Source organism: Trichechus manatus, unplaced genomic scaffold (assembly GCF_000243295.1).
Source record: "Trichechus manatus latirostris isolate Lorelei unplaced genomic scaffold, TriManLat1.0 scaffold00012, whole genome shotgun sequence".
NCBI lineage: Eukaryota > Metazoa > Chordata > Mammalia > Sirenia > Trichechidae > Trichechus > Trichechus manatus.
In genome coordinates this window covers 27,262,937-27,286,921 of record NW_004443948.1, presented here as the reverse complement: position 1 = coordinate 27,286,921, position 23,985 = coordinate 27,262,937, and the positions used below count along the sequence as shown (strand labels likewise).

The 23,985-nt window shown below is 42.9% G+C and overlaps 2 protein-coding genes across 9 annotated transcripts in view; one reads left to right on the top strand and one right to left on the bottom strand.

Annotated features, from left to right (window-relative positions):
- The window catches only part of GABPA (GA binding protein transcription factor subunit alpha), a 32,105-nt gene extending 25,012 nt beyond the window's left edge, over positions 1-7,093 (bottom strand). The window contains exons 1-2 of one of the 6 annotated variants that reach the window (XM_004371357.2): positions 6,971-7,093; positions 826-927 (exon numbers count right to left, since the gene is read on the bottom strand). In XM_004371357.2, coding sequence (XP_004371414.1) covers positions 826-902 — 77 coding nt within the window. In that variant the 5' untranslated portion in view covers positions 903-927; positions 6,971-7,093. Of the gene's footprint in view, positions 1-825; positions 928-2,875; positions 3,265-3,505; positions 4,478-4,662; positions 6,178-6,460 lie in introns of those variants that run through there. The other 5 variants (XM_023726655.1, XM_004371356.2, XM_023726652.1 and 2 more) reach the window with 5 other exon arrangements.
- ATP5PF (ATP synthase peripheral stalk subunit F6) lies at positions 6,366-18,531 on the top strand. Of its 3 annotated transcripts, none has more exons than XM_004371360.2 (4): positions 6,366-7,052; positions 12,280-12,456; positions 17,474-17,598; positions 18,403-18,531. In XM_004371360.2, exons 2-4 carry the CDS (start codon positions 12,293-12,295, stop codon positions 18,438-18,440), a joined length of 327 nt encoding a protein of 108 aa, XP_004371417.1. In that variant the 5' UTR covers positions 6,366-7,052; positions 12,280-12,292; the 3' UTR covers positions 18,441-18,531. The 3 variants fall into 3 exon arrangements, with proteins under 3 accessions (XP_004371417.1, XP_004371418.1, XP_004371416.1); XM_004371361.2 differs by having other exon boundaries at positions 6,387-6,552; XM_004371359.2 differs by having other exon boundaries at positions 6,387-7,193.
- Positions 18,532-23,985: the final 5,454 nt, after the last annotated feature.

Genomic DNA, 23,985 nt, shown 5'->3' with positions numbered 1-23,985 from the left:
GTTAAAAAGCTCTATTAAAAATTTAAGGTTTTTTATCCCAGCTGCACTCTCAACACTTAGCATCCTACTTAACCTTAGGAATATCTCCTTGTCCATTCCCACCATAGTAGGTCTAAACTTGTGATAGTCTCTGAATTTCTCTACTCCTCTCAGTCCCTTTGACTTTCAGCATATTATCTCATCACCTGCGTTACAGAGTAAAATAGCAACTCTTAGCCATTACCTTCCTTAACCTTCTTTGCTTGACTCCCAACTCTTTTTTCTACCCATATTCCCTCCTTGGATTCTAAACTCATCACCACTGCCCTCCTGCCTTAATGGAAAAGGTTTAATAGCAGAATTAACATCTTTCACTGCACTGTATGCTTAGTACTGAATATATAATTTTCCATGTGTCTGCATGCCTAGTCAAACACAGTGTGGCCTCTATAAGGGCAGACACTATACCACTTATTTATATATTCCTGGCAGTTACTAGCTGACAGCAGTTACTGATACTTGTTAAATTAAATCAGGATTGAATTAAGTTGTTATTTCTAAAATAAAAGTAATCAGGAAAGGAATAAGCGATCAAACAGTGCCCTAGCGGGAAAAACTATCACAATCAACTGCATAATCATTATCACCTACATTTATTTCTAATTTTAGTTTAAAACTACCTTTCCCTCCCAGTTATAAATCCATTAAGTCAGAGAAAACAAAAGCAATACATTATCCTCTAAAATGCTGAGGTGAGTTAAAAAAACAAACAAAAAAACCTATGGTTTGATTCTTGATTTTAATTAGGTATATCGATAAAAAGTGATAAATTCAGAAAACACCAACCTTTCTTCTGTACACTCTGGTTTCTCCGTTCCATCAATCTCAATTTCTATCAGCTCCTCTGCTTCTCTTTTAGTCATGGTTGAAGTCTTCAAGAGGGCAGTCCTTTAAGAGTCAAATTTTAAAACACTTTGAAATTATCTGCATAAACAGAAATGCTATACAGGAAGCAGAGACTCAATTCAAATAAAAGTACAGGGGAAGTAAAGACGGGGATGTTATCTTCACACACAGAAGAGAATCCACAAACGAAATGTTTAACTGGTACTTATTAGCCTGATGTGACTTCATCATTCCATTTGATTTATTGGGATATTTTTAGGCCCAATCTCAGTCAATTGAGTTAATTGAAGTTATTTCAAAAGAAAGTGAAAGAGGATGTTAACTATACTAAGGCAACTCATAATCTTAATAGATTTAAATCTGTAGCTTAAAAATCAACATAGAGATAAACTACAATTGTTCAGCTAAAATCTGTACAGTATTATCAGAATGTACTGCAAGGAACCACACTAACAGCGATATAAATTAATCAGTTAGGATCTGTGTTATAAGCTACATATCTTATAAAACCTAGTACAATATTCTAAAATAGCAATCTAAGGTAACAAAATAAATACAGATATGCACATTCTGCTTACACACTAGAATTTTTTTTTTTTTCCAGATGTGGTTTTATACATTTTGAAGAAACCACTACTCCAGTTCCAGAGGCATTAATGCTGTAAGTTCCAGGTCCAATTTACTACAACTAAAAAGGCCCATCTTTGACTTACAAAGAATGTCCCTTAAATTTGATATTCCCTATTTTTTGGCAAAAAGTCTGTGCTCCTATTTTCAAGATTTGACAAAATCCTGAATTCAAATATTCAAATATAAAAAGAACTCAAATATTCATTTCTATTAATAATAACCACGATTACTGAGCGTCAAGCACTGTTATCAAATGCTTTACATAATACTATCCTATTCTGAAGGAGCCTTGGTGGCACAATGGTTAAGTACTCGGCTGCTAACCAAAAGCTCAGAAGTTTGAACTCACCAGCTTCTCTGCAGGAGAAAAAAACCTGGCAATCTGCCCCCGTAGAGATTATAGCCTAGAAAACACTACGGGGCAGTTCTACTCTGTCCTATAAGGTGGCTATGATTTGGAACCGACCAGACGGCACGCAACAATAATCTTATTTTGAGCCTACCCTCATACATATACTATCCAGGGAATAGTGAGGTTGAAATGCCTATGGCTCCACAATGCCACTTGTTAGGTACACCAACTTAAGTATACGTTACTCCAGGTAGGGTTGAACTATGCTTTGTTCGATGATAACAACAAAAAGCCAAAAACCTGTTGCTGTTGATTCCAACTCACAGCAACCAATACCAGCCATAATGAAATTCAAAGACTTCACAATGGCCATCAAGGCCCTCTGTGATCTACCTCACCACCACCCTGTCAGTGGACTCCCTTTCTGTCTCCCACACTGCCCTCCTTAACCTGTCCTCGCATTGGCCTGCCCTAAGACCTCTGCTCTCACTGTTCAGTCCACCCAGAATGCACTGCCCCTAGATGTTCTCTTGGCTAAATCTCTCTCCTTTTTCAAGCCTCCACTCAAATCTCATCTTCTCAATGGGATCCTGACCACTCCATTTAATTCTGTAACCTGCCTCCTCTATACTGCTTTATTTTTTCTTCTTTTCCATAGCATTTGCTTTCTATTATATAATTATTACATTTATGATCTTTCTTCCCTCGTTGGAGCATCATCAGAGTGCAAAGATCAAAACCGTTCAAAAGTGATCCCTCCTTTAAAAAAATACAAAACCCCCTGCCATCAAGTCAACTCCGACTCACAGCAACCCTACAGGACAGAGTAGAACTGCCCCATAGGGTTTCCAAGGAGCAGCTGGCGGATTCAAACTGCTGACTTCTGGGTAAACAGCTGAGCTCTTAACCACTGAGCCATCAGGGCTCCAGAAAGAGACCCCAGAAACTTAAATTGGTTTGTCTAGACTGGGAACTTCCCCTTATTTTTTGGAGTGGAAAGGACATTACCAGTCCTCAATCTCCCAAGGGATCACGGTCTCTGTAGTAGGCAGAATCATGGCCCAGAACCTGTGAATATGTTAGACTACATGGCAAAGGAGAATTAAAGTTGATGGAATTAAGGTTACTAATCAGCTGATCTTAAAGTAGGGAGATTATAATGGATTATCTGGTGAGCCCAACGAAATCACAAGAATCCTTAAAAGTGGACCAGGGAGTCAGAATAGAGCAAGAATCACTAAATGTGAGAACTCCACTGTCTGGAGATGATGGTTTTAAAGATGGAGCAACGATACAATGAGCCAAAGAACACGGGCAACCTGTAGAAGCTGGAAAAAGCAAGGAGTGTATTTTCCCCTAGAGCCCCCAGAAGAAACACAGCCCTGCCAACACCAGATTTTAGCCCAGTGAGACTAATTTCAGACTTCTAACTTCCAGAACTATAAGACAATAAGTTGGTAGTGTTTTTAAGGCACTAAATTGTGGTCATTTGTTACAGTAACACTAGGAAATTTACACATTCTCCTTTCCTGCTCTAGAAGGAGCTGTAACTTCCCTCAGGTCCAACATCTCCAACTCCTGGATGGCTGGATTTCTGACAACTTAGTCTACAAGCAGCTGGCACCCAAATCTACTTACCTGGCACAAAAATGGTCTGATCTTTCCCACATTACTAAAGCTGCTCTTACACTTGTCCTATAAAAAGGAAGAATAAGGGGATGGGGTTCTCCACTTGGATAGACACACGCAATGCATGTCTAGCAGACTGCCTAGGTCCCAGCAAGCTCATCTTTGGGACGATGGAAGGATGAGAGACCTTTATCTCTTTTTCTTGCTGACTGGCCTACTAAGTCTCCCCTTTGCCCCAATATAGCCTATTTCTTAATGGATGTTATATGTAAAATTGTGGAATTCATCCTGAATGCTATTGCTAAACAGGTGGTGACTCAGTAGGGACCCTACCTTGCAGGACAGACTATAAGCTCTACAAGAGGAGGGCTGTTTGTTTGTTCACAGATGTATAAAACTACCCTGAACAGTGACTTGTGCTTATTAGGCAATCCATTAATGTGGTGAATAAACAAATCTTATAAAGACTTTTCCCACGTATAAAAGTGACTCCAGATGTCATAAAGACTAAACGTGAAAGGTAAAACTATAAATTTAACAGAAAAAAATGGTGGGTTTTTTTTTGCAGCATAAAGGTAGAAAAGGATTTCTTAAAAATAATTCCAAAGAGAATAAACCACAAGGAGAAATGATGCATTTAACCACATAAAAATTAAGGTTTCTGTTCAATAGGTAGGCTACGAAGTGAGAAAAGATTTTCCTACATCTAAAAGTGACAAAGGACTATAGACAACGAAATCTTGCAAACTGATAACAAACCCCTCCCTCCAAAGAAAAGTCAAGACATTTAAAAAGTTGGCAAACCACAGGAAAAGGCAATTCACATAACAGGCTAATGATATGAAGAAATGTTCAAACTGAAATCATTCAAAAAAGCAATTTAGAACAAAGAACTACTACTTATATACCATATATATAAATACACATATGGCAAAAATTAGAAAGTAGAGAAACAAAAGATTTCAGCAGAGACACAGGGATATAAGAATTCACTGCCTCTGTTGATGGGTACCCCCCCCCCAAAAAAAAAACCTGCTGTTGATTGCAACTCATAGCGGGTCTATCTATTCTGGAGAAAAATCTAGCAACACTTGCTCAACTCAAATATGCTTATACATGTGACCCAATTTTGTCCCTAGATAAACACCCCAGAGAGAAATTCTCACATGATTGAAAATAAGATGTTCAGGACAGCTTCGGTGGAGACAGCTGAAAGCTGGAGGCAATCTATCCTAAGAAAATACCTACAAAAGCAAATATGGAAGAAGCACACACTATGGAATCCTAGTAGCAGCAAAAAATGAGGAAAAATATAAACAAAGAAACATAAATAAATCATAAAAACTGTTTTGTACAGAATACAGTGAGAAAAAGAACAGTTCACAGAACAGCGCTTAAAAAGATCACTGATGCATTATTTTTCACGGCCTGCAAGGAGGCCCATTTCCATCTCCCAATCAAATTTTTAAAAAGAAGAGAAAACAAGCCGATTTTCTGGGAACTCTGGAAAAACAGAAAAGCATACGAAGAAGTAACTAAAGGCCAGGAAATGGTCCTAATGGCTTGTTAGTAGGGATTCTTGTGGCCTCCTTTAATATAAACATTAAACCAGGGAGGTGCTGGAAATGAATCTATCCCATGACCTTCCAAAAGTTACAGATCAGTCCCCAGAGTGTGCCAAATAGAGAAAAAAATGAACCCTATACTGTCTTGGAAAAATGATGTTACTCATAATCTCTGAATTGATCGTTGTCCCTCAGTTCTCTAAACTAAGCCTAGAAAAGCAACGGTCCAGAGTTGGGAAACCGTTCAAATCTCTTACCAGTGCCTGAGAAGGTCTTAGCTATTTTTCTGGAACCAATTCCCCGAGATCCTACGTCAATACTTTAGGAAACAGAGATGAGAACATTACTTGGAGTCTCTCCATCTCAAGTCAACAGTTTTAAGTACTCAGCCTCTGCACACTCTCAGGACTTGCTTCGATTTAACATCTAGCTTATTATTGATTTATTACCTCATGACTATATAACCTCCAAGATATATGCTCCTGTATATACAATCCAGGTCAAGTGACTCAAGCTCATCCAGTGTCAGGTACGACTAAAAATAAATACGCTTGGAAAGCCTAGATCAAACCCTAGGACAGCGATACTACTACTTCAAACACTCGCTGAAGAGCTGACCAGATTCTTCTGAAGTTTAAGACGACACAGCATGTCTCAGAATTTCCTCACTGCCCCGTTCTTCACACTTTGCTCAAGTTCATCCTTTGAAATCTTTGCTCCTCCCAGAGTCGGATATACTGCTATTATTAGTGGAAACTACTAACTGCATTTTATTTCTAAACTACTATTCCTCAATGCAATATTAGTTTGTCCTCCCTGCTGTTAAGCTAATAAGGATAGGATCCCTAAATATAAATGGGTTACTTTTTACAACACAAAAGAACGAAAAAAGTTAGCAAACTACGTTAACCCATTGTTATCCCTTTGTCTCACTTCCTCGTTTTTAAAAGAAACTCAAACGGCACCACAGACATCACTAAGAAGCTTTGGAACAAGTACGGGCCAGTTGTAGAAAGAAACTGAAATTGGAATGAAGGTGAATCGTGGAGGCCAGCGAGGGGAGTGCTGACCGCCGAGCGCGGCGGAGTGGACCGGGAGAGAGCGGCGAGAAGGGACACGTACTGGCCGGTCCCGGGCGCGGCGGGGCGGCTCCGGGGTTCGCGGCCTCCCGGGGCCCCGCGCCGCGCGCCCCTCCCCTCCGTTCCTAGCGCAGCTCTCCCGCCCCTCCCCACCCGACTCCTTCTAGTCTCACGAACGGAAATGGGAGTCACAGCGCCGGGGACCAGCGGAAACAAAACACAGAGGCGGGCGCGGGGGGGCCGCAGGGGGGAAGAAGGCCCCGGAACGAGGCCGGCCCGCGCGGGCCCGCGCTCCCTTCCTCCCCCGCGGCCGCACTCACCCGCTCTGGAACCGGCCCTGTCGCCCCCGCCCGCGCTCCTCAGCCGGCTGAGAACGGCAGCGGCCCCGACTCCGCGTGCAGCGTCTTTCCGGGTAAGACCTGAAGGTCCTACGACTCGAGTGCGAGGCCCCCGGGCCCTTCCCACGAAATCGGCGTTGAGAAACTCCAACCCCCCCTCCCGCCTCCCAGGCACCCCCGAGTCCAGGACTACAACTCCCAGCAGGTTGCGCGAAAGGAACGCCCGCGGCAACGGAGGCTCACGAGGCACAAACAAGCACAACGCCCCAATCCGTTCTTTTTTTTTACACTCTTTCGCTTTCCCTGTACACTCATACACCTCGACAACCCCAAGAAACAGAAGGCTAACTCCCAGTAGGGGCTGAACTGAGGGAGAGGCCACTCAAAGTGCCCACATGTATAGAACAAGATTTCCAGGGGGAAAAAAGAGTAGGTCAAGTTAGGCGAAGGAAAGATGGCGGAGACTTCGCTAGGGGACCCGGAAGCACTTACCCCCCACTTCCTCCTCCTGTTTGGCTTCAGTCTCACCTAGAGCCGTCCGGTGGCGGACCGTCTTCGAGACGCTTCCTGTCCGGTGAGCGAAGACCGAGTGCAGCGCGGCCCATAATGCATTGCGTTGGCGGGGAGGAGGGTGGGGGTGGAGCCAGAGCCGGAAGTAGAACGGCGGCGGCGGCGGCGCCGGTGACTCTCTGGCAGCTCGGGACTCAAGTGCAAGGTGACTGGGAGGGTAGTTGAACCAGCTTGGCCGCTTGCGACTCCGGTTCTGGGTTTCTTCACGGGGCCTGGGCTGCCCGTCACCCTGCCCTACAGGAGGAGAGAGCAGCCCTATGTCCCGGGCACTTCCGCGGCCTGGTCCGAGGTCACGTTGACCTCGGCGCTTTTATGCCCTGAAGCTTGAGTGGCTCAATAAATAATCCTGACAATACCCGTTCTGAGGGCAAACGGAGGGGGTGGCGGTGAGGCAGTGAAGCGGGGTCACGAGTCCGCAGCCTGGCTGGAGCAAGTTAAGGTCAGCCGCGCGGGGCAGGTCTGCGGCCAGGTCAGCCCAACCGGGCCGCGCGGGAGACTCTTCTGAATTATTTAGGCAGGACAGGCACCACAAGAGGGAGGGAGAAGGGCGATAGTAATCCTGAAAGTTTGCATTCCAGCGAAAAATGTTCGTGGTGCTAGAACTTCCTTAGGCACTCTGGGGGTTGACTTTAGGAATATTCACTGAAGAGGCAGTAAACAGACTAACCTTTGGCTTGTCAGTCATCGCTTTAAATGCCCGAGCCATGCACTCCCACCACAAGGCCTCTGCACATGCCGTACCCTTTGCTTGTAATCCTCTTTCTTCCTTTATTACCTTCTCATTCTTCAAGTAATAGGGAAGCCTTGCCCAATCTTCCTGAGCATGCCCCTCGTGACACCCCGTAAACCAAAAACCCGTTGGCTGTCAGTTGATTCCGACTCATAGTGACCCTATAGGTCAGAGAAGAACTGCCCCATACGGTTTCCAAGGAGCAGCTGGTGGATTCGAACTGCTGACCTTTTGCTTAGCAGTCATAGCTCTTAATCACTGTGCCACCAGGGCTCCGTGACACCCCATAACCCATTTAAAAAACCGTTGCCGTCGAGTCCGTTCCACTCATAGCGACCCTATAGGATAGAGTTGAACTGCCACATAGGGTTTCCAAGGATCAGCTGGTGGATTCGAACCGCCAACCTTTTGGTTAGCAGTCGTAGCTCTTACCCATTGTGGCAGCAGGGATCTGTGACACCCCACAGTAGCAGTCAAATATAGAACTTACCACAGTTGGTATTGGATGCTGATTTGTAGAACGCATCTGTCTTCTGTGTGGCAATAGACAATCCACACTCAGTATTTATTCCTTGAGAAAAAAGAAAGAAAATAAAGAAGGAAGAAGTTTGGATACTGAGAGGAATGTGTCCATTTTTTGGACAGGTTGAGTCTAGGAGACCTGTAGGACTTAAGAGGGGAAGAGAGCTCTTTAATATATAGGTTTGGAGTTTAGGAGGAAAAAAATCAAAATTAGAGATGTGATTTGGAAATCATTAGTACTTGTTTTTTTGTTGGTGGTCCATTGGGTTGATTTCAACTGATAGATAATCCAAATAGTGTAAATGGATTTCACCTATGCTATAGGGTCCCTGAAGCCCTGGTTGGTGCAGTGGTTAAGAGCTACAGCTGCTAACCAAAGGGTTGGCAGTTTGAATCCGCCAGCCGCCCTCCTTGAAAACCGTATAGGGCGGTTCTACTCTGTCCTGTAGGGTCGCTATGAGTTGGAATCAACTCAACGGCTACTGTTTGGTTTGGTTTTTGCATAGGGTCGCTATCAGTCAGAATCCAGTGGACGCAACAGGTGTGTATGTGGTAGGCTTGACATTTTTGCAGCCATTTCTGCCTTAGAGCAAATTCACTGTGGGAATGTGGGCAATTTAATAACCTTTTTCAGGCATGGTTTTATCATCTGTAAACGAAGGATAAGAACACTTTCCTCTAATAGTATTCCTTTAAGGGTACCAAAAACCAAAAAACCTGTTGCCCTCGACCTTTTGGTTAGCAGCCAAGCTCTTAACCACAGCGCCACAAGGGCTCGGTAGGGGTACAAGGAGAGAATTAGTATGGAAATAGTTTACAAAGTATTTAGGACTAACCAATTGTTAGGTCACCTTACTGCTGAATGTTAAGTGTATCTTTAGGTTGCCAAAAGGGAAAATATACATTGAGTTGCATAATACTTTTTTTACATATTTGTGTTTGAGTCATATTCCACCCCCGTGTGCCTCGACCAGATATTTAGAAAAGAAAGAAGGAACAAGTTTTGATACGGAGAGAATGTGGTCATTTTTTGGACAAGATGAGTTTTAGAAACCTCTAAACCTCTGTTATGGATTGAGTTGTGTCCCCCCAAAAAATGTGTCAACTTGGTTAGGCCATGTTTCCCAGTATTGTGTGGTTGTCCTCCATTTTGTGATTGTAATTTTCATGTGTTGTAAATCCTAATCTCTGCCTGGGGTTAATGAGGCAAGATTAGATTATGTTAAAGAGGATTAGGGTGGGATTGTAACAACCTTACTAAGGTCACATCCCTGATCCAATGTAAAGGGAGTTTCCCTGGGATGTGGCCTGTTTGCCTTTTATTTTACAAGAGATAAAAGGAAAGGGAAGAAAACAGAGAATGGGGGACCTCATACCACCAAGAAAGCAGCTCCAGAAGCAGAGTGCATCCTTTAGACCTGAGGTTCCTGTGTGGAGAACCTCCTAGACTAAGGGAAGATTGATGACAAGCACCTTCCTCCAGAGCTGACAGAGAGAGAGAGAGAGCCTTTCCCTGGAACTGGTGCCCTGAATTTGGACTTGCTGCCTACTAGACTTTCAGAGAATAAATTTCTCTTTGTTAAAGCCATCCACGTATGGTATTTCTGTTACAGCAGCACTAGATGACTAAGACAGCTTCAGTTTCTGTATATGTAAAATGGGAATGATAATAAGAGGCACCTTTTGGGGTCGTTTGTTGTTTCTTGGAGTTTTTCTCAAGGATTTCCTCTGGCAGGGTATAAGAATTCTTTTCATTTCTTCAAATACTTGGCTTTCACCCTTGTAGGTAAAGGATACTTGTTGATTGGAGGGTTTCTTTTGGTAGTTTTTAAATGCTATTCCAGGGTTATGCAACCTTGTTTTTTTGGACTGGATAATTGGGGGCTGTCCTGTTTAGCACTCATCCCTGGCCTCAATCTGCTAGATGCCAGTAGCACCCATCCCAGTAATGACAACCAAAAATGTTTTCAGACATTGCCAAGTACCCCCTTGTGGGGTGGATAAACTCCCACCTTTCCTCCCCAACTCCTGTTTGAGGATCCCTGCTACTCTGCTGTCTTCTAGCTTAGTGCCTCTCTGTGGTTGTTTTTTTTTTTTCCTTCTCAGTTTGTTTTTTTCCCCAACTTCTGTAGAAGGATACTTAATGAACAATATAATAAAAGTGAATTACTAGAAAAATGAAATGAAAAAAAAATGGAGACATAGAAGCCGTAATTTTTTATCATTATTAAATTTAGCAGGCATAAATTACTCTAAAATTGTATAAAAGTTTCTAAACACTTATTCCCAATTTATGTGTTACTGTAGATCAGTACAGTACCAGTGGTTCAAGGACCACACTTTCAGCAGCACCATTATAACTTAAAGGCACCCTGCTGGTGCAGTGGTTAAGCGCTTGGAAGGTCCTCAGGAGAAGGATGTGGCTGTCTGCTTCCTTGGAAACCCTATGAGGGCAGTTCTACTCTGGCATATAGGGTCGCTATAAGTTGGAATCTACTGAGTGGCAATGGGTGTTGTTTTTTTTTTGTTTTGTTTTTTAATAACTTAGTAGTAAGTCCAGTGTCAGTGTGATTATTATTATTAGGTAATTGGATGTGTTTGGAGGGAGGGTACAGGGAGCATGTTAGCATGTCAGGTTTTTGCTTTATCTTTAAGGTTCAGAAATTTCACCAGGCTATATTGAGGTATGGAGTCCCTGAGTGGTGCAAGTGGTTAATGCGCTTGGCTGCTAACTGAAAGGTTGGAGCTTCACATCCACCCAGGGGCACCTTGGAAGAAATGCCTGATGATCTACTTCTAAAAACATCAGCCATTGAAAACTATGGAGCACAGTTCTACTGTGACACACGTAGGGTCACCATGAGTTGGAATCAACTTGACGACAACTGGTTTGGTTTGGTTTTGTTTTTATACTGTGGTGTGAATCTTTTATCACTATTCCAACATAGGGTTTGGTAAACTCAATTGAGAGGCTCAGTCATCATCTGAGGAAAATTTTCTTTTGCTAATTATTCATTGTCTCCTTTTCTGTCCCTTTCTTCTGGAATTCCTGTTTGCATATGTTTTTGTAGTTTTGAATACTTTTTACACTTGATCTTTCAGGCCACTAAATAAGGACTTAACAGGGATCATCTTGTCCTTTAGTTTATTTACTGAATTTTTTTTTATTTAAAAAATCATGTATTTTAGCTTAAGGAAGTCTGAGGACTTGGAAGTCTTTAAGTGCTTATTTTTAAAATTCAGGTTTTCATCTTTAGAAATGCTGTTTCACTGGGTATGCTCACGAGGTTGTACTGCTTGATGCTCCCCTCTCTTGCACTGGGCTGCTTTGGGCTGATGGCAGTTTTCCTTTGCTCGTTCTTTTGGACTTAGGTTTGGTGTTGCAGTGGTGTTGAAGGGCTGCAGTCCTGGAGTTGTAGCGGGCAGAGCAGCCTCTGCCTATGAGCCTGTGAAGTAGAACGTGCCAGACGATTATTCCTAGTTGAGGCAACTGTGTTCAGTCTCACTGCCCAGCTCCCTTCAGGCCTTTTGAGGGGGTCAGAGAAACACGGGGTATTAATTTGGGGCTCATTGTTCTTTTCTTGCTGGTGGTAGGTACAGTAGTTTTCTAACAACCTAGTTCTACTATTTTCTCTGGTCCAAGACCAAGTTCAAGGGAGAAGAAACACACCATACCAGATCTTGTGCTTTCTTCTGACCTTTACCCTACTGGAGCCACATGCCTGAGTTATTCCCCTGTTCCTAGGTCCCCATGGCCATTTGGTTAAGAAGCAAAATATTTGCAATGGAGGGAGGGAAAGGGAGCTATGGTCAGTGACTGTCCCAGCATTCTACTCTCTCTAGACTGACTTCTGGTGTGATTTAGTTCTGTTATAATTAGAAGAATTAGTTTCCCATTATATGATATATTTAGAAGTTTTTTACAATTATACATGCATATACGTTTTAAAGGTATTAATATTCCGGTGCTTATTTTCAGTAACCACGTCACCATGATCCTCCAGAGGCTCTTCAGGTTCTCCTCTGTCATCCGGTCTGCAGTCTCAGTCCATTTACGGAGGAACGTTGGCGTTACAGCGGTGGCATTTAATAAGGAACTTGATCCTATACAGAAACTTTTCGTGGACAAGATTAGAGAATACAGATCTAAGCGACAGTAAGTGGATATATAATCAACTGTGGTGTACATATAAATATTCAAAGTATGTCAGTTTCAAAATGGTGATTAAAAAAATTGCTTGGGGTTTGAAAGTATCTTAAGAGCTTCCAGACCTGATTGTAGAGAAATTCATAGATGCATATGGGATCTTAGAAATCATCTGGTAACGAATGCTGTTTGAGAAAACCAGGTACTAGACATTGATTAGCCTGAGCTCATAAAACTAGTGGGGGAAAACTATATAATCAGAGTATCCTAACTCAATTTAGTGCCCTTTCTGTGACATCCTGATTTGGGGAAATGTATAAACACAGCATTTTTTCCTTAATGCTGTTTCTGTGGTTGTAGATGTCTAGGAGTGTCAAAGGACAAAAAGCTATGAAGTGGTATAAAGTAAGTCCAGGAAAAACATGGTTACAGACCTCACAGTGTTAAAGGTGGATGAGGACCTTAGCCATCATGAAGGCTAGCCCCTAAACCTTAGGAAAAGTGGTATACACTGAACTATTCCAGTTTCTTTCAGTTAGCTATATACTGTGTACAAAACACAGGGCTATTAACTGTTTTAGGCTGCAGAGAAAGAGGCTTCTTCAATATTTGTAAAGTCTGCTAGGGATAGAAAGCTTATAAGCAAGTAACTATAATGTAAGGTAAAATGAGTTAGGGGGCAGTGGTGATTCAGTGGTAGAATTCTTGCCTTCCGTGTGGGAAACCCAGCCAGTGCACCTCACATGCAGTCACCACTCATCTGTCAGTGGAGGCTTGCATGTTGCTATAATGCTGTTTAGGTTTCATGGGAGCTTCCAGACTAAGATGACTAGGAAGAAAGGTCTGGTGATCTCCTCTAGAAAAGTCAGCCAACAAAAACCCTAGGGATCTCAATTAGTCCACACCACAACCGATCATGGGAGTGGCGCAGGACAGACTATTTCATTCCGTTGTGCATGGGGTCGCCATGAGTCAGAGGCTGGCTCATAGGAGCTAACAACAACAAAAATGGGTTAGGTGCTAAGATACTGATACATTCAGTATTTGGGAGTTTGCAGGGAGGACTGCTTTCTAGTCAGAGGTATTTCAGAAGGCTTCTTGGAAGAGTTAATACTTTATCTCAGCTTTGAAGAAAGTATTTGGGATCATTCATCCTTCATGAGAATCTCATGATTACGGATTCTCCTCCTGATTTTGTGTAAATTTACGCACACAGTTCTGCTTATAGCTGGAGGGAGTTCTGAAACTCCCAGAAGGTCATCAGTAGACACCCACCCCCAGAGGTCTACCCCAGGTTGACTGGTGTAAGGGAGGGTGAGAGTGGTTGCACAACTCAGTGATGATAATCCATGTCACTGAATTGTACACGTAGAAATTGTTGAATTGGTGTATGTTCACTGTGTATATTCTCAACAACAACAACAAAAAGGTTATGACATTACCAAAAATAAGGAGAAATAGTGTAGGGGTTAAAGTGTATTAAGATACCATGTGCTGTATAGACATTATTGTGAAACCACAGATGGTATCTGCATTTTATATACGAGAAAACCAAGGCTGAAAGGTTAGAATTGGCCTAAAATTACATCATTCAGTAAGTAGAGTAACTGAGATCTTAAGCCAGGTCCATTTGAACTCCAGACCCCATTCTTTGTCTACATGCCTTTCTGACAAAAAGGTAATGCATTCCATTGAAAACGATAGCATCTGGTGTCACAGTGGTTAAATGCTTGGCTGCTAACCGAAAGGTCAGCAGCCACCAGCCTCCCCACGGAAGAAAAGACCTGGTGATCTACTCCCGTAAAGATTACAGCCTAGGAAACCCTGTGGAGCAGTTCTACTCTGTCCTATAGGGTTGCTGTGAGTTGTAATCTAGTCGATGGCATACAACAACAACATGTTTCTGTTATTAGAAGTTTAATGGTCTTGGTATCTGGAAACTGCCAAAGATGTGGGAGACTAAGCAGGCATGCAGGACTGGCCGGGAAATTTGAATGTCTTCTGTCCAGAGGTTGTGAACTCTTGATGTTGTTTGCACTTTGTCCTTCAAAGCCTGTCCAGTAAGAAGTCAATCCTGAGGTGTAATCTGAATCTAAGGAATCTGATTGATTCAGTCATTTGTGCAAAATACACAGCCTGGAGAAGCAGAAAGCTCTGGGCTGGAGTCCAGCTCTGTGGAATTAACTAGCTCTTTGACCTTGCTTCAGTTTCCTCCTACATAAAATGGGGGTGACAATAACAGAGCCTACCTCCTAGGGTGTCATAAAGATTGTTCAATAAATTAGCCTGTCAGGTATTTATTAGAGCCCAGGTGGCACAGTAGTTAAGTGCTCGGCTGCTAACCAGAAGGTCGGCAATTCGAACCCGTCATTAACTTTGTAGGAAAAAGATGTGGCAGTCTGCTTCCGTAAAGATTAAAACCAAAAAACCAAAACCTGTCGTCAGTGGATTCCGACTCACAACGACCCTATAGAACAGCGTAGAACTGCCCCAGGGGTTTCCAAGGCTGTAAATCTCTACGGAAGCATACAGCCACATCTTTCTCCCGTGGAGCCACTGGTGGTTTCGAACGGCCAGCCTGTCATTTAGCAGTCTGTCGCTTTGACCACTGCGCCACCAGGGCTTCTGCCTTGGAAACCCTATGGGGGGGTTTTACTCTGTCCTACAGGGTCACTGTTAAGTCAGAATCGACTTGAAGGCAATGGGGAAGTATTTGTTAAGTAAACAAATATGAGCATCTACTTTGTCCCAGTCACTATGCTAGAGCCTAGGGGTATAGTAGTAAAGAAGATGGGCAGGGAGACATACTCAGATGAGGAGGCGGATGATTTCTGGACCCTTTTTATCATAAGAGAGTGCGTATTTAAGATACAGTAGCCACCATCTAGCTGTAAGCAGTAAATTGTTGAGACTGGTCGGATCTTCTAAAGCTTTGTGGATCCCAGAGCTGGAAGCATATCTGGTTGAAGGCTATCTAGACTACACTGTTCGTTTCGGTAGCCACTATCCACGTAGGACTTGAAATTTAATTACAGTTAAATAAAATAAAAATTCAGTTCCTCAGTCATCTTAGCCACATTTTTAGAACTGAGTAGCCCAATATGGCTTCTTGTTAGTTAGCCCACTCCAACTCACGGCAACCCCATGTGTGCAGAGTAGAATTGCTCCATAGGGTGTTCGAGGATGTGACCTTTCGAAGCAGCTTGCCGGGCCTGTCTTTCAAGGTGCCTCTGGGTAGGTTCGAACTGCCAACCTTTCGGCTAATAGTCGAACACTTAACTGTTTGTGCCACTCAGGGGACTCCCCAGATATGACTGGTGGCTACCATATTGGACAGCACAGATACAGAGCATTTTTATCACTACGGGAAGTTCTGTTGGACAGTGCTGGTCTAGAAGAAAATTGAGTCTATCACAAGAAGCATCATTAACAGTTTCTTAAACTGGAGTTGTCTGCTTACGTTTGTTCTATAAAAAAAAATGTTAACGTAAGAGCCTATGCTTTGATCATAGGCGTGTGTGAAGACATTATTACCCTTGGTGGAATTCTCACTTGTAAATTCTTTGAAGTTATTAATGTTCATTGATAGGCAGTAACCAGAAAAATTTGTGAAACGAATCCATTAGATCTAATTGGCCCTGCTCCTGGTCTGTGATTCTGTATCTTCCCAGAGCACAACTCTAATTTTATCATTTTGTTGCTTAGCCAATAAAATGCAAACTTCAAGACTTAGCCCTTCAGGCCTCCCATGATCTAGGCCTGCTGGCTTTTTTATCTAGACTACTTGGTATTTCCCCCCAGAAGCAATGCTTAACCACCTCCTTGACTATGTTTTCTGTTGGTTCACTGTTGCAAATCAAAATCTGACCCAACATGCCTGATTGACCTCAAATGCCACATTTATAAATGATGTTTTACCGGATTAGTTCAGCAAAAAGTAATCTCAACTTGAATAGTTTTTTGTTAAACTGTATTTTTGAAACTTATCACGTAACTCTCTTGCACTAGAAGTATTTGTAAACATGTTACTTTTTTTCCAAATTCTAATTTCTGAGGATAGGAAATATTTTCCTTCTTTGATAGGCCCTTATTATAGAGACTTAAATTTATTGTTGTTGTTGTTAGGTTCCGACTCAGCGATCCTATGTACAATAGAACGAAACACTGCCCTGTCCCGCGCCATCCTCACAATTGTTATTATGTTTGAGCCCATTGTTGCAGCCACTCTGTCAGTCCATCTCATTGAGGGTCGTCTTCTTTTTTGCTGACCCTCTACTTTATCTTGCATGATGTCCTTCTCCAGGGACTGGTCCCTCCTGATAACATGTCCAAAGTACATGAGACAAAGTCTCGCCATCCTCCCTTCTAAGGAGCATTCTGGCTGTACTTCTTCCAAGACAGATTTGTTCATTCTTCTCGCAGTCCATGCTATATTCAATGTTCTTCGCCAACACCGTAATTCAAAGGCATCTCTTACAAGACTTACATAGCGTTTAGTGAAGGCTGATTTCAAGGTAACAGGTACCTTAATAGATAACCGGGTTTGAGTGCTCACTCTGTTGAGTGGTGCATATGCAGTATCTCTTTATTTCTTTCAACACCGTGGTTGGGAAGGACCCTCAATTTTAGATGTGGAAACTGAAGTGTAGAGCACTTGTGACATGCTCCTGTTTACATAGTCACTAAACGATAGAGCTGCCAGTCAAACAGAAGCAGTCTTTGACTGCGGAGCCCAGGCACTTACCCATCACACCTTATTACAGCTTAGACCCTTAATAAGCATCCTTGACGCTAAAAAAGGCTTGAATTTCAGATTTGTTTGAAGTTGGCTCATTTATATGAAACCTCATCATTCTGAAATAGTTTGATTTGAAATTCAAGTGGAAAACTTGTTTTCTTTCAAAAAGTCTATTTTTCCCTACATGAATATCTTTAAAAGGTCTATTGAAACTCAATGGTGAAAGGTAATTTTGTTTTTGTAAACTGGTTTATGAAATGAGTTTTTATTTGTTCATTTACACAACAGGGCATCTGGAGGACCTGTTGATACTGGCCCAGAATATCAGCAAGACCTGGAGAAGGAGCTTTTTAAGCTTAAGCAAATGTATGGTAAAGCAGACATGAATACGTTCCCTAGCTTCGCATTTGAAGGTAAGTGTCTGTCATCACGGATTCATTCCTGTGGGAGATTATTTTAAGTGAAGAATATTTATAGTTAATGATTTGTGTGGGATTCACTTGGGTTGTTTAAAGGATTGAGTGACAAATAGAGGTGAAGTTATTAGGACGGTGATACATGCACAGGAAGCCCTTGGGTAAGTGTTTGCAGTTAGTGTAGGAAACCACGTTAACATGGAGGTTAGCCGATAGAAGTCGGAATCAATACCCGGATCTTGAATTCTGACACTATCATTTATGAGCTGTGTGATCTTAGACGGCTAACTGGTACCTGTTTTCTCATCTGACTTTTAGGGAGAATTCTGTCTTCCTCATATGGTTGTTATAGTTAGGTATCGTAACATATGTAAAGTCAGATAGTAGAGAGCCTGGCATGGTTAAGTGCTGAATAAATTTTTAACTGTTGTTTTATTTCTGTATACCAAAAAACCCAAAGCCATCGCCGTCAAGTCAATTCCGACTCATAGCGACCCTATAGGACAGAGTAGAACTGCCCCATAGGGTTTCCAAGGCCGTAAGTCTTTACAGAAACAGGCTGCCACATCTTCCTCCCATGGAGAGGTTGGTGAGTTCCAACTGCCAACCTTTTGGTTGGCAACTGGGCACTTAACCACTGTGCCACCAGGGCTCCTCGTATTTCTACATAGATGTTTAAAACCTAAAATACTTACTGAAAAAAAACCAGAAGACTGACTGATTAAATCTTGAAGAGTTCTAAATAATGCATATCACTGAAATATGACTAAGCATGAACTTTTTTTTTTAATTTTCTCTTAGATCCCAAATTTGAAGCTGTTGAAAAACCCCAGTCCTGAAGCAATATGTAAAATTAATCTGGTAATTTGTCATGGTTAGTTGTACAACTAAGCAGTGGTATCAGAATAAACATATTTCACGATTGTCAAATGTTCTTTTGTTAATTCTGATTCCAAATAAATTACTTCATGTGGAAGGATATCCTTTTAGAGGTGCCGCCACCAATGGAGATGTACTACGGGGGGCGATCCCCTGTTACCTGAGGGGTGTTTGCTGTGGAGGGGTGTTACTCCCTCCCCTGGAACATGAAGATACATCATGAGACATCGTTATTGGAAAGAATTGTTGCCTGAATTCTCAGCATGTTTTCCACTCCTGCAACACCAAGCTGCTTGTTCTTAGGAACCTTGCCTGTGGTCTTAGGGTTCTCTAGAGAAACAGAACCTGTATACACAGACACACACACACAGACACACACACACAGACACACACACACACAGACACACACAGACACAGACACACGCACAGACGCACACACACACACACACACACACACACACACCTTGGAGGAATTGGCTCACGTGATTGTGGTAGATCAGTAGGTCAGGCAGTGGGGAAGCAAGAGGAATTCTGCTGAGATGTCTGTTTATAGTCTGGAGGCAGAATGTTCCCTCAGGGAGTTTCCTTTCTTGCTCTAAGGCCTCCAACTGATTGGATGAGGCCTACCCTCATTATGAAGGGTAATTTGCCAGCTGATTTAATTATATGTCAATATTTCATAACAATATCTCGCCTAGTATTTAATCAAACAACTGGGCACCATACCTTTGCCAAGTTGACACATAAAATTAACTGTCACACCTGGCATTTCACCTCTGTACTTTGTTCTCACTGTTGCCTTTAGTAGAAATAGGCATCTGCTCACCTTGGATGACAACTCAGACAGCTTCCCCCAGGAAGCTTTTCTCAGCCCAACTGCCCCACTGCAGGTAGGCTTAGACCTGTCAGCTCCCCGCCCTAAAGAAGCTTCGGTCGACACCTATAACACTTCATCTTTGCCTCAGTTTCTTCCTATGTGATAATAGTACTTACAGAGCTGCGAGGGTAGAATGAACTCATGTAGAGTTGTTTAGAATAGTGTACTTAATTAATTCTTGTCTTTGCTAGACTATAAATACTCCACGAGGGCAGAAATTTTGTCTTATCCACGTTGTATTCCCAACATGTGAATAAATACTGTTGAATCAATGATTTTCCAGAAGGTCTTTACTGAAGAAAAGAGGGGAAATAAAAATGCAGTATAAAAGGAGACTGTCAGATCTCACATTCCCTGCCGTTTCATAACCTCTCCAGATATCTACAAAGCCCAAGGGGCTAAAACTTGGCTTAGGTTCTTTGCTCCTAAAGAAAAGGGATTTCCTGTATATCTATCCCAACAAAATTGTGGAATACCTCTAACAAACCTCATATGCATGCGAAAGCTGGACAATGGATAAAGAAGACCGAAGAAGAGTTGATGCCTTTGAATTATGGTGTTGGCGAAGAATATTGACTATACCATGGACTGCCAGAAGAAGGAACAAGTCTGTGGAAGAAGTACAGCTAGAATGCTCCTTAGAAGCGAGGATGACGAGACTTCGTGTCACGTATTTAGACATGTTATCAGGAGGGACCAGCCCTGGAGGAGGACATCATGCTTGGTAAGGTAGAGGGTCAGCGAAAAAGAGGAAGACCCTCAATGAAATGGATTGATACGGTGGCTGCATCAATGTGCTATAGCATAGCAACAATTGTGAGGATGACGCAGGACCGGGCAGTGTCTCATTGTGTTGTACGTAGGATTGCTGTGAGTCAGAACTGACTCAATGACACCCAACAACAACAAACCTACCTCTGGTAAACTCAACTCTACCAAAGACCTTTCTCCGTCTCTGGTCGGTTTAGTAATTTTATTTTGTTTTTGTGGGGGTAGGGGTGGGAGAGGGAACAGTGAGCTGAGGTGGATGGGTGATGAAACAAGCAGTGTCCGGCTGCAGACTCCCAACTACGGGTCGGTATGGTACTGTATTACTTATCTATTGCTGCATAACAGATTATCCCAAAACTTGGCTTAAAACTATTATCTCACAGTTTCGGCGGGTCAGGACTCTGGGAGGAGCTTTGCTGGATAGTTCCAGTTCAGGGTCTTTCATGACGTTGCAGATGTTGGTCAGGGCTGCAGTCAAGTACCAAAGGGCTGGAGGGTCCACTTCCAAGGCTCACTCAGTTGCCTGGCAAGTTAGTACTGGTTCTGACTTCACATTACCTCTCCAAGTGGATGTCTCTATAGGGCTGCTTGAACGTCCTTGAGACATGGCAGCTGGCTGCCCTCAGCAATCCAAGACCAAGGGAGGAAGAGCTGATGCCGCCTTTGAGCTGGTCTCGGAGGTCACATACCATCACGTCCACTTACAAGCCAGTCATTAAGTGCAGCCCACACTCTAGGAGAGGGAAATTCCTCCACTACTCAAGGAATATCAAAGAATTTATGGACATATTTTAAAAGCCACCACAGGTACTTTTCTACCCCTTCTCAATTTTTCACCTGTTTCATCAGTGCTCAGCACTTCTGAGTTAGGTCCTTACTCTCCTTCCAATTCTTCCTCTGTTGTATGTTCTTGAAGCCTACTGGAATCTCTTCTTAGGAACAGAAGCTTGAAGCCTTTCCTAAGTAGCATGACTGGAAAAATTACTTCTTCCTCTTTGGATTGGTGGTGTGAGGTGGGGATTGAGGTGGTGGGGAGGACGTAGAAAGTCTTGAGTATCAATCTCCTTACTTCCACCACATTCTCTGTGACAGGAACTGCTCGGAAATCTCTGCTACCTATCCAAGTTGTTTTACCTGTTTACTTGCCCATTTCCCATTTAAAATAATTGCCTTTGTCTTCCTTACAATTCCCCAGACCCGCAGCCTTCACCCACCACAAAGGAAATTATATATGTAGATCCTTGTTGGTATCAGGAAAGGCAAAGATAAATTACAGCAGCAGCAAGTTCATAGTCTCTTAGGCAGAAGAAGGAAGGAAAAGCCCCTCAGTCTCAAACATCTCCACCCAGCATTTACTCCGCCTCCACCGCCGCCCCATCTCTGCATCTTCTGACAAGTAGAGAAGGAAATATTGACTCTGAGGGAAGCAGGCCAGTTTGTTAAAAATTTGCATATGGATCAATTTGCAAGATGACCAACTTACTGAATTTTCCAAATTTTACGCTTTACTAGAAAAGTATATTAAAGAATATTTTCCTACAGTATATTCTTCATTGTAATCATGAGTGTAGTCTCATTTACTAAACAAACACACACATATATATATATACACTTATGATAATTATTAGCATTTTAATAAGTTGACAGCTAAGGATAAAAGTTTTAATCTCAGGAAAATATTTTCTCATTAAAACTTGCAGTGTATCAAGTGGGATTTTTTTCAGTTTTTATTAATTTTGTAATTTTAATATTAATACTGTAATTTTTTGGCCAACATTTTAGCATTGTTAAAGTTCTGTGGCCAATTTCATTGACTGTTCAGTTTGCCAACACCATCAAACTTACTGGTTTGCTTGAAACTTGTCTAATTTATTAGCAATTTGGATGAGACGGTTTTATCACCACTTTTGAAGATTTCTGTTTTGTTCACTGGATCTTCATAACAGCATTTTAGTGTTCTTGCCTTCCATGCAGGAGACCCAGGTTCCATTCCTGGCCAATGCACCTTGTACTCAGCCACCGCCAGTCTGTCAGCAGAGGCTTGCGTGTTGCTGTGATGCTGAACAGGTTTCAGTGGAGCTTCGGGACGAAGATGGGCTAGGAAGAAAGGCCTGATGTCTGCTTCTGAAATTAGCCAGTGAAAACCCTATTAATCACAGTGATCTGATCCCCAGCGGACCATGGGGGTGGTGCAGGTCCAGGAAGCATTTAGTTCTGTTGTGCATGGGGCGGCCAGAAATCCAGGATGGCTAGCTAACACAGGTTGTCTTACCCCAGCTGAGGCTGCAGCTGGAGAATATTGGGGCAGAGAGAAAGGTCTTTCTGCTGGGAAAGGCTGAAGAGAGATCTGTAGCCCAGAATGTTTGCACAAGATTTCCAGGGCCCAGGGAAAAGGTGTACTATATGTCTAAATATTTAAGAGTTATAAATCAAGGTAAAAAAACTGGTTTTAAATTCTCAATTAAGTTCTTTCTTCCAACCTTGACAAATGTTCCTTCATAAAGACCCAGAAGGCTAGGTTCAAATGTCAAATTCCTGGATTCTTCAAGTTGTTGTGTGCTATCAAGCTGATTCCCACTCATAACGATCCTACAAGACAGAATAGAACTGCCCCATAGGGTTTCCCTGGCTGACGTCTTTATGGAACCAGATTGCCTCATCTTTTTACCACAGGGCGGCTGGTGGGTTCCAACAGCCGACCTTACTGTTAGCAGCCGAGCACTAAATGCAGAAGCATGGGAGAGCTAGCCTGCAGCAAAGTTTGAGAACTACTGCACTCTGCATTTCCTTCTGCCTTTCCTCCATCCCAGCTCACCTACGACCCGTCACTGGGCCTCATTGCCAGCTGGATGGTGAGTCTTCCAGCTTCAAAATCCATGTTGGCATCAGCCCCTAGCTCCACTTGTGGTATCAACTCTTCCAGGTCAGTTTCCCTGGGAAGCACTTGGAGGCAGAGCTTCACACGCAGATGGTTATTGGAGAGTGTTCTCTGGAATCAAGGGGCAACATCTGGAATCAGCTCTGGAAGGGAGTGAGACAAGCAGGACTGGGTAGAGCGTGTCTCTCAGCTTCCACACCACTGACATTTTGGACCAGATAATTCTTCACTGTGGGGGCTGTCCTGTGCCTCTACCCAGTAGCATCCTACCTCCCTCCCCCAAGCTGGGAAAACCGACAATGTCTCCAGATACTGCCAAATGTCTCCTGGCAGCAGAGGCCTCAGTCAGGTCTATGGGGAGCTCTTAAGAGGTGTCAAAAATTAGGCAAGAGGAAGAGTCTTCTGCACTCCAGCATTGACCAGTCACTGACTGCAGTCAGCCCTGGGGGAGAGAGCAGAACCTTGTGTAACCAACTCCCTTGCGCTGAGGGCAATACCTGGGAGGCAGAGAGTGTACTCTGTCAGCTGCCAGGCCAAGCCGCCTGGCAGCTGGAAAAACAAACCAGTGCCTCTGCTTGAAGGGGGGTGTGTGGGTGGCATACCACAACACCCTCTACATGCAGGATCTAGTTGTGCTGTAATTATCTCATCCGCCACAGTGCCTGAATTTCAGTTTCTTCATCTGTCAAATGACAAAGCTTTTCTGCAAAGACATTTGTAAGGATTAAATATAATGCATATAAAGCACCTGCCACTTAATAAAAAACCGCTGCCATTGAGTCGGCTTGTAACAACCCTGTAGGACAGAGTAGAACTGCCCCAAAGGGTCTCCAAGGCTGTAATCTTTTTATTGTACTTTAGATGAAGGTTTACAGAACAAATAGTTTCTCATTAAACAGTTAGTACACATATTGTTTTATGACAATGGTTAACCCCACAACATGTCAACACTGTCCCTTCTCAACCTTGGGTTCCCTAT

Coding starts and splice junctions, on each gene's coding strand:
- ATP5PF (XM_004371360.2), top strand. CDS start 12,293: ATGATCCTCCAGAGGCTCTTCAGGTTCTCCTCTGTCATCCGGTCTGCA. Junction 12,457..17,473: donor GAATACAGATCTAAGCGACA/GTAAGTGGATAT, acceptor TTTACACAACAG/GGCATCTGGAGGACCTGTTG. Junction 17,599..18,402: donor CCCTAGCTTCGCATTTGAAG/GTAAGTGTCTGT, acceptor ATTTTCTCTTAG/ATCCCAAATTTGAAGCTGTT.